The 10,750-nt window shown below is 44.5% G+C and overlaps 1 protein-coding gene across 1 annotated transcript in view; it reads right to left on the reverse strand.

Moving 5' to 3' along the window:
* The window catches only part of SERPINE3 (serpin family E member 3), a 30,035-nt gene extending 29,759 nt beyond the window's left edge, over nt 1–276 (reverse strand). Inside the window, exon 1 of the mRNA XM_088021811.1 lies at nt 21–276. Coding sequence (XP_087877937.1) covers nt 21–276 — 256 coding nt within the window. The remainder of the gene's footprint in view (nt 1–20) is intronic.
* Between the last annotated feature and the right edge of the window lie 10,474 nt (nt 277–10,750).

Genomic DNA, 10,750 nt, shown 5'->3' on the forward strand with positions numbered 1-10,750 from the left:
AGTGCGAGCAGTCCTCTTACCGTGGACAGCATAACCCAGCGCCCGTGACAGCTGCCGGCCAGTGTCCCCTTGGGCTCCAAACTGCAGGATCTCCAGAGGGAGCGACACGCCAGCAGGAGAGATGACGACGTTGGTTCCATTTCTAGGGGCTGCCGTGTCCTTGTAGAGGCGAAGCGCGAGCTCGGTCTTCAGCAAGGTCAGGTCCTCACGGAGGTCGCCCTGTCCTCCATGGAGGCAGGAGTGAAGCAGGAAGAGCGTGAACAGGCCTGGCCACATGGAGGCAGGGGAGGCTTCCTGCAGCTCAGAGGGAGGAGACGCAGGGGTGAGGCAGATGGTCCCCTTCTGCAGAGAACTGGTCTGGGTTCAGGGCTCACAATGGCCAAGGGAGGCGTTCCGGGGCAGTGCTGCTCACCTGCCCCCAGCCTCATCCCTCACCTGCTGCTTCGCTGCATCCTGTTGTGTCTGCGTTAGAAACATGTGCCGTGAAGCCACACTGTGAGCTGGAAGGATTTTAGGCGCTTTGTCACTTACTAAATGTATGACTTTGGCCAAGGCCCTCTTCTGGTCAGAAGTAAACCATTGGGTTGGAAAAGAAATGTAAGAAGTACATTCTACTCCTATTTCTTGGTACTTAGCCAGCTTATAGCTGTGCCATGTCTATCATGAATAATAATAATAATAATAATAATAATGATAATAAATTTCATAGTATTTTACAAAAGACTTTGTATTTTCTCAGTTAATCATTGCAATAGTCCTACAAGGTAGCTGTATTTCCAATACAGGGGGATGAGATTTAGAGCACTTGGTGAATCATTTAAGAAAATACATGGGCTAGGGAGGCCTGGGTGGCTCAGTGGGTTAAGCATCTGCCTTAGACTCAGGTCATGATCCCAGGGTCCTGGGATCGAGCCCCACAGTCAGCCTCCCTGCTCAGTGGGAAGCCTGCTCCTCCCTCTCCCTCGGCCACTCCCCCAGGTTGTGTTCACTCTCTCTCTTTCAAATAAATAAATAAATAAATAAATAAATAAATAAATCTCAAAAAAAGAAAAAGAAAGAAAATACATGGGCCAGTGTTCATCAACAGATGAATGGATAAAGAAGAGGTGGTGTATATATACAATGGAATATTATTCAGCAATAAAAAGAATGAGATTTTGACATTTGCAACAACATGGATGGAGCTAGAGGGTATAATGCTCAGCGAAATAAGTTAGTCAGAGAAAGACAAGTACTGTATGATTTCATTCATATGTGGAATTTAAGAAACAAAACAAAACAAAAAGAAAAAAAGAGAGAGGAAGACAAACCAAGAAACAGACCCTTAATTATAGAGAACTGATGGTTCCCAGAGGGGAGGAGACCGGGGGAGGGGGAACTAGGTGATGGGGGTCAAGGAGGGCACTTGTGATGAGCACCAGGTGATGTGTGGAAGTGTTGAATCACTATATACATATATAGAAAAAAGAAAACACATGACTCAAGCCCTGGTCTCCCATGAGTGGTACATAAAACACTAAAGATATAAATGCACATGAAAATAGTGATACATGAGCTAACTGTACCTAGAATAGCAGAATTCCTGTGATGTGAACTATTGTCATAAAAAAAAAAAGCGCTTTCACAGACAGGAGAATTACAGCAGTATCGCTCCTCCCGAAGAATGGTACCCCTCCAAGGAAGAGAGGGCACTAGCTGGAAATTAATGCAAAGAAGAGAAAGGCCAAGGGGTTTTCAAGGACTATGGCACACATACAGCCCTCAGCAATTTCTGCTAAGTTATCTAACTCTGGTGTCAGACAGGATTGGTGTGAGAGAAGCCCAGTCCAAAGTCCCTTCCTATGAGGAGTTGGCAAATAAGGCCACTGGGCTCAACGATGTGTACTTTGGATAAAAGTGCAAGATGGAAAAGCATCTTTCCTGCAGCCAGGCACAAATGCAGGGTTTGGATGCCTTGGTAGAGTAGGGGTAGATTGTGTGTGTTTGTGTGTGTGTGTGGGTATCTTTCCGTGTGTTTGGAGGGAGCAGGTCCCAGCCCGGGTCATTTGTGAAATGACCAAGTCCCAGTGATCATGCAGCTCCTCTGACCTCCCACAAGGACACTCAGCAATTGGGCTCCTGTGCCCCTGGGCTCCCCGTGACCACATCCCTGCCATGGTCCACCACAGATGAGGTGCTTACTCACGGACTCTTGCCTCAGACTGTTGGGTCTCCTTGTTTGCTTCTGTTCTTGTGGATCTCCAGCATTAATGGGCTGCCCTTTTTAAAAAGTGGAGCAGAGTCTGCTTTGAATCACAAGACAGCGCAGGGAGGAAGCTGGAAGTGGCCGTCTCTGCCGGCGATGTCTCTACCACTCGGTCCAAATTCCTGGAGCCTGAGGTCCTGCAGAGAGCCAGGGGAAGGAGCACTGCCCGGGGGCAGCAAAGCCCAGATCGGAAACAGAGCAGGCCCTGGGGAGGGAGCCAGCCACACCCGTCAAGCCTTCTTAGGCTTGTGACCTGGTTGTACCAGCAAGGGACCCCTCATCCAGCCCTCTGTCACTTTGAGGAATTCCGCTGATAACTCTGCCGGCCCGGCTTTTGCTGGGTACCAGGTACCTAACGCTTCTCCCCTCCTCCTACGAAGAGAACAATACATCAGTCATGGGCACTTGAAACTTGTAGCAAAGGACATTCTGCAAAAGAGAAAAAGGAAACAATCCAAGATATGGCATAATAAGATTGAAACAGGGTGACGTGCCTTATTTATTACTAACACAAGTGAAGGCACCTGTTTATCCGTAATATAGGCACGATTAACCGTCTTGTTCTTCTTTGATACAATAGTTAATAAATCCTATGACTTAATTTGAGAAAGAGACTATATTGTCCATGAGTAAATGCTCATTGGGGGAAAGCATAAGCAGATTCTGTCGAAAGTCTGTCCTTGTGACCAATTCAGAATTCCATACATTTCTATTATGGTCTTAGGCATTGTATTAAGTTCAAAATAGATGCTAGGCTATAAATTGTTACAAGTTAAAGAAAAGAAAAGGACATTTGGAAATGAATGAAATTCTTAGTAATTATCTCTCAGACATATATTAAGTGTTACTATTTGAAAATGCATGTGAGGCTGTTTATCACCTGACCACTACTCATACCATCATAATCAGTGGCCAATTTATTTATTTATTTTTATCTATTTTAGTGGGCAATTCACTTTAATTTTTTAAGCGATTTTTTCTTTTCCTTCTTACTTCTACTTCTACTTCTTCTTCTTCTTCTTCTTCTTCTTCTTCTTCTTCTTTTTTTTTTTTTTTTTTTAGGGTGGGTAGGGACAGAGGAAGAGGAAGAGAGAGAATTCCAAGCAGACTCCAAGCCCAGTGTGGAGGCCAATGTGGGGATCGATCTCACAACCCTGAGATCAGGACCTAGAGACAGATGCTTAAACCGACTCAACCACCCCGGTGCCCCAGTGGGAAATTCACTTTAAAGCAGAGTTTTATTGCTGCCACTCAAGCCTGGGATAGTTTTATGTCTTAGGATAGTTACAGTTCTATAATTGTTTTACTTGAAATCTCCCCAAATGTTTAATTTAGATGAAGTGTATTGTGCATGTTTTGGACTCTAAACCATAGCACAATAGTCCTTCCTTCCTTCTCTCCTTCCTTCCTTCCTTCCTTCCTTCCTTCCTTCCTTCTTCCTTCCTTCCTTTTACATCCAACAAATATCTCTTGCTTGCCTGCTAGGTTCTAAGGCACTGTGTTAGGTCCTGTGGACAACGCAGTGAACCAGCTTTCATGGGACCTAGAGGCTTGTCCCTAGGTAAGTTAAGAAGAAGTTAAGAGTTAAGAAGAGTTAAGAAGAAAGGGCTGATCATAAGGAGGATGGGGGTCACTTGCAAGGGCTGTCTCCCAATGCCGTGAGTTCCTCCTAGCTGAGTTACCTGAGCGTAAGCTGAATCAATATTCACCAGTGGTGGGCTTAGGGGGATGCTTATACGATTTCCCCAATTGGAAAAAGGTCGGGCTGTGTGACTTCCGTGAACATTCCCCTCCTAACTCTAAGACTGTATCATTCTAAATTGCTTTTAAAAAAATATTCTCAAGGAAAAATGCTAGGGAAACTTAGCATACAAGAAATATTTCCTATATGGGTTAAACATTTCAAAGTGTGAATGAATGAAAGATGAACTGCAACGGATTTTTCTTTTGTGTGCTCAGTTGTGAACCTGGGTAAGCCACTCTGTTTCCCGCCCATTTTAGCAGAGGTAATCATGCTCATTTCTACCTTGTAGCATGTTGGTGACACTGCTAAGGGACCCTCCATCCTTGGAGATATTTATTCATTATAACAACAAAAATAGTGAACATTGCTGAGCATTGGCTGCACTTCAGATATTCTGTTACATACTTTGCATTTACAGTTGCAGTGAGTCCTTATAACAATCCTATGAGGAGTGTATTATTATACCCATTTTGCAGATAACAAAAGTAAGGCTCAAAGAGCTTAAGACGCTTGCCCAAGTTCCCACAGTTAGAGGCCAAGCTGGATTTGAACCAGAGATCCTTGACTCCAAGGTTCACGCTCTTTGCCACAGTCTTGCTGGTGTCTGTCAGGGCTCTTGAAATCCCTCTTGGCGAGGGGGTTGCAGGCCATTGGGTGGCCAGCCCAGACTCTGTTGGCTCATAACGTGTGTGCACTCTGCCCACGTTCACCAGGAATGCTATGGTGAATCGCCTGTAGCGCGACTGCATGAGGTGTAGTGTCTTTAATTATAATTTTTAATTTTTCCCAACCTGATTTCTTACAGGCACAAACAAATTGCTTTCAAACCCAGAGGTCTACCAAACTAACGTGATGGAGAGAAGCATTGCATTTTAATCCTGTGAGAACATAATTAATACAAGGACATCTCCTCTTTGTGGTGTGGGCTGCTTGTCTGGGGTTGTACAGAGACAGTCCCCATTTGTCTCTGTCCTTGAGGAGTTGCCACAGCAAGAGAGCCCTCTGACCAAATTGAGACACGGGGGCACAATAACGAAATCCCGGGCATTGCTAGAGTCAGCCGGGGCAATGTGAGGGAACCCTGCCCCCGCCGCTGCAGACTTGGACAAAACCTGCAAGTCTTTCTAGGAAAACCAGGCAGGTGTCCCTGCCTGTCCCTCCAGGAAGGAGACAGGGCAGGTGGGTGCCTGGGCTCCCCCCAGTCACAGGTGACAGCTGACACCCAGCCTGCAAGTTCTTCACAGGTACCCAGTCCATGGACTCAAAATGAGCCCCTGGACCTTCCCACCTTCCAGTGCCTTTCAGTATGGTGCGGTGTGGACAGCACAAAGGCCTGCCTGCAAGTAATTGCTTCTTGGGACGTCTGGTTGGCTCAGCCAGCAGAGCCTGCAACTCTTGATTTCGGGGGTGTGAGTTCAAGCCCCATGCTGGGTGTAGAACCTACTTAAAAAAAAAAAAAAAAAAAGAATTGCTTCTTACTAACTATAGACCTTCAGCATGGTACTGAACTGCCCTGAACTTTAGTTACTGATTCTGCCAAATGGCATTATAATACCTACCTCTCACTGTGAACATTAAACGAGACAGTGTCTAAAGCACCCAGCATGGTCCCTGATAAGCAGAAAAAATCAGGTTCTTTGGATTATGTGCCCAACCCCCATCTCATCTAAAGAAAGACCGTTGACGTGACATTCTTGCTCGCACAGGAAGGGGCTTTGAGAATCACCATATAATTGGCTAGGATGTGAATCTATGCTGTTTTATCCCAAAATATCTTTTTTGATGTCTTGTAAGAAAAAGGTTGGAGATTTTAACAAGGGACAATGGACTTAAATTCCAAGCTCATTTTTATCTAACTTGTAAAAAGTAAGTCATTCAGTGTTGTGACCTCAGAAGCCGAGGGTTGAGCTAGTCCTCCTTATTTCCTGCCACACCATCACACTGGTTCACGCAAGCTCTCCACGCCCCCCCCTTTTTTTGTTTCTTTTTAGGAATGTGCTCTTGAGAAATATGTATTGTTGTTTTGTGTACATACATTTTAGATTTATGCACATGGTTATATGTTCCATATTTCATGTTCCTTGATGTATTTCAATAGACACTATGTTTTTAAGATCTGTCCATGTGGTTCTATGCATATATCTGCTCCTTGCTTCCAACTGCTGGTAATAGCCCATGTGTAACTACCGCATTTGCTTTATCCATCTCTTGGAGGTGAGCACCCTGGCTGTCTCCAGTCCTCGCTGGCACTGACAGCCCGTGGACGGCCTGCACATGGGCTCTTGTTGTGGACTTCGTGGTAAGTTCCTGGGGAAGCATGCCCAGGAAGGGAATTTCCGTGTCTTAGAATATGCATGTCTCTCATTTGGCCTCATAGTTCCAGGCCAAGCGCTGGAAGGTAACACCCCTCCATCCCCTCCACCCTCCATATCCCTGCCAATACTTGATACTTCCCAGCTCTCCTTGTTTCCCAGTGTAACAGGTGCAAAATTGTATCTCATTTTGTTAATTTGCATTAGGGCGATCTCCAGTGATCTGAGTACTTCCTTGTATGCTTGTTCCTTTCATCTGTTTTCTCTTCTGAAATTATCTACTCGTAACCTTTATCCATTTTTCCATATTGTGGTTGGTTTTTTTCTTGTTGATTTGCGTTTACATATATAGTGTAAATCCCTTGTCAATATTAGTATTGTAAATACCTTCTCCCTTTCTGCCCAGCGTCTATTAACTATCTCCAGGATGTCTTTTGTTGAAACAAAATCCTTAATTTTGATGTGTTCAAATCATTTTCCCCCATTGGTTTGTTGTGCTCCTTTTCTCATATATTAGATCCCCAGATACATATGGGTGTATCTCTGAGCTCCCTACTCCATTCTATTTGGTCTATTTGTCTTTATCAAATTGTTTTCAATGCTATGGCTTTAAAATACATCTTATTATGTCATAAGGAAAGGTCCTTCTTTTCACTATTCTTTTTAAAGTTTGGTTCAGCTTTCCATAGACTTATTCCTCCAAATAAATGTTAAAGTAAGTTTATTAAGTACCTCAAAAAAATCCAACCAAAATTTAATCACGATGACACTGAATCTATAGATTAATCTGGAAAGAATTAATGTCTTAATAATGTTAAATCATCCCATCCAAGACTATGGAATGTTTTTCCATTTATTAAAATTGTCTTCTATAATAGACTATTTTAATAAAACTTTAAAGTTTTAAAAATAGAGATCTTGTATGTATTCTTGATTAAATTCCCAGGTTTTATACTTTGCCATTAAAAAAAATTAATAGGCTATTTTTAAAAGCAGGTTTAGGTTTCCAGAAAAATTGAGCGGAAAGTAAAAAGAGTTCCCATAAAGCCCTTCACCAAACAGCTCCCCTTCTCCACACCCTCCCCTCAACACACACCACTCCTCCCCTCTCCCCACCCCACCACCACTGACTTCCTGCCCCCTGCCCTAGCTTCTCTACTTACTAATATGTAGGTGTGATCTATTTGTGATAATTGATGTATTGTTATTAACTTTGGTTTACTTCAAGATTTGCTCTTTGTGTTGTATAGTTCTAGGACTTTTGTCAAATGTATAATGTTGTGTGTCCACTATTGTAGTAATATGCAGAATGGTTTTTCTTTTCTTTTTAAACTAAACTCTACGCTCAGCGTGGGGCTCCACTTCACGACCCGGAGACCAAGAATTGAATGCTGTACTGACTGAGCCAGACACCCGACCCCAGAATAGTTTCATTGCCCTAAAAATCCCCCGTGCTCCGCCTATGTGTCCCTCCCTCTGCATCGTCTACCTCCAACCCTTGACAGCCACTGATCTTTTCACCGTCTCTATTGTTTCACCTTTTCCAGAAGGACACGGACATGGAATCAGACAGTGGAATCAGTACTCTTTTCAGATTGGCTTCTTTCACTTAGCAATAGGCATTGAAGCTTCCTCCATGTCTTTTTGAGGCTTCGTGACTTTTTTCTTTTTATCGATGAATAATCTCCCACCATATGAATGTACCACAGTTTATGTATCCATTCACTTATGTCCTGATTGCTCCCAATTTTTGGCAGTTGTGTAAATGTTGCTATAAACATTTGTGTGCAGTTATTGGTGTGGACATAGGTTTTCAACTCAGCTGAGTAAATGCTTGAGAGCATGAACGCTGGATTGTATGGTAAGAGTCTTTTTAGTTTTGTGAGAAACCACCAATCTGTCTTCCAAAGTGGCTGCACCATTATGGACTCCCAATAGCAATGCATGAGAGTTCTGGTTGCTTCACCTCCTTGCCAGCATTTGCTGTTGTCAGTGTGTCTGTTTGTTTTCTTATTGTTGAGGGTTACGCTTTCTTTGTACCTCTTAGGTACAAGTCCTTTACTTGGATATGTTCTTCAAATATTTTCTCCCAGTGTGTGGCTTGGTTTTCAACTTTTTCTCTTTGAAAAATCTATAGAATGCAAAATGGTAAATGTGTTTGAGGGTCAAAAATAAGCAGATGATGTGATCAATGTGTAGTTGGCATGGTTTCACAGGATGTAACAGAGGATGGATGTCACTGAATTAGAGGTAGTATGGGGCATGTGTTAGAGGGGTTCATGGTGAGTTTTTTCTTACCATACTTTGGTTCTGATTGGAAAGAATGACATTTGTGGTTATAAGAAGTTCAAAGTGTAGATATGGTACAAGAAGCCATGTGCTGTGTACTAGAAGTAAGAGACTAAGTGATAAGAAAAAGGGATGGCATGGGGCGCCTGGGTGGCTCAGTTGTTAAGCGTCTGCCTTCGGCTCAGGTCATGATCCCAGGGTCCTGGGATGGAGCCCCGCATCGGGCTCCCTGCTCCGCGGGAAGCCTGCTTCTCCCTCTCCCACTCCCCCTGTTTGTGTTCCCTCTCTCTCACTGTGTCTTTCTCTGTCAAATAAATAAAAAAACTCTTAAAAAAAAAAAAGAAAAAGGCATGGCAAGGGTTTGGGGACATGAGGAATGCTGGGGCTATATGTGTAGGTTTGTTCATACTGATGAGCTCAAATGCCCAGCCCAGCTGCTATGTAGTTCAGTTTGATAGCAGAACCAGAGTGAATATCAATTGTGCTTCAAAAACTGGTTCCCAATGAGGTTTTGGGATAAGCTAAAAGCAATTATTACTTAGCTTGGAGAAAAAATCCTAAAAACAGAGCAAATTAAGCAGAGAGTAACTAAGGTTGAAAATAGAAAAAAAAAACACATCAAACTATGTTTGGATGTTCTGGTTCTTTATATCTTGCTTTTAGTGTTACTTTCTCGTATATTTCAGTATAATTAGAATTTTGGCAATTTTTGTATAGTTGGATTTAGAAAATAGGGGAGAGAATAGGGAAAGAAGGGGCAGCTGGGATCAGTCCGTGCCTTCCTCCCCAGCACTCAGGCTAGGGCCACTGGACAGGTGAGGCTGTTCCTCACAGGGCCAGCGTGACTGATGGTTTGGGAACTGGTAGGGTAGGCAGTGGGAAAAACCAACTCAAAGGCTGCAAGCCCATGGCGGATGCCTCTCCTCCTTCACCCAGGGAGCCATGTGTGTCACTGACTTATTACAACAGACTTCCATGCCCTTGGCCTTGATCTACAAGTCTTCTCAGAGTAGGACTCGATGGAGTCACTTCTAATGTATCGTGGTTGGTCCATGTCTTAGTGTGGGCTGCTATGACAGCATACCACACACTGAGTGGCTTCAACAACAGACATTTATTTCTCACAGTTCTGGAGGCTGCAGAGTTCAAGATCAAGGTACCAGCAGATCTGGTGTCTGGTGAGAGGTTATATTCTAGTTTGCCTTCTCCTTGTACCCTCACATGGTGGAGAGAGATTATCTCGGTAGTGTCTCTTTGTACAGCCCGTTCATGAAGGCACCACGCTCGTGGCCCTAATTACCTCCCCAAAGCCCCACCTCCAAATACCATCACAGTGGGAATGGAGGCTGCAGTGTATGCATTTGAGCGGGATAAACATTCAATCCATGGTAGAGAAAAAGTATTTGTCACCTCTGAAGTGTCTCAAAAGGACCCTCTGGCTTGGCTCTGAAAACTCTGATGACCTCCCATCAATCTACCCACCAAGCTCGGGACTCCACTGGCCACTGGATGGCACAGCCGGACAGGCGAGTGGGCAAGCTGCCTACGGACAATTACTATATACCCACGACACTCCGGCAGGTCTCAGGCACACTTAGGTGGCCCTGAAACCTGAGCCTGGAGAGGGAGCTCCCGGGTGACGACACTGGGCCCTGGCCGGCCGCTGCTGGGGCTGTGCTTCCTGTGGAGGCTGCACAGCTGTGATCTCTTCATTCCCGGCACATCATCCAGCACGTCCAGAAATGTCCACTGCTGCTCACATGGAAGCCGCCATCTGAGAAAAAAATCAGGAGCCACCAAGAAGCTGTGCGAGGGTATGTGAGCGGGAGTGAGAACAGCGGGCTGGGCGAGTTTGGTAAGTCTTTAAAGTTGTGGCATTAGACAAATTCTGCCTGAGAGGGGGTGGGGGCCATTGGGATTGGAGGAGAGGGCTGTGGGGTCCCTAGGCAGACCCCGAGGACTCCAGGGAAGAGCCCGGGAGCAGGATGCCGCAGGGATCCATCAACACAATCAATTATCATTTTATGTTCAAATTGCACATTAAAGCAAATTATCACCTTTTTTGGGGAGGGGTGGGGAGAGAAGGAAGAAGTAGGGGTGAGGGGTGGAGAGAGCAACAGTGAAAGTTTTCAAGCATTTTGTGAAAGCTCTATCATCAAA

This window comes from Eumetopias jubatus, unplaced genomic scaffold (assembly GCF_037043125.1).
Source record: "Eumetopias jubatus isolate StellerSeaLion01/CBP00866 unplaced genomic scaffold, mEumJub1_p1.0 scaffold_3, whole genome shotgun sequence".
NCBI classification, from domain to species: Eukaryota; Metazoa; Chordata; class Mammalia; order Carnivora; family Otariidae; genus Eumetopias; species Eumetopias jubatus.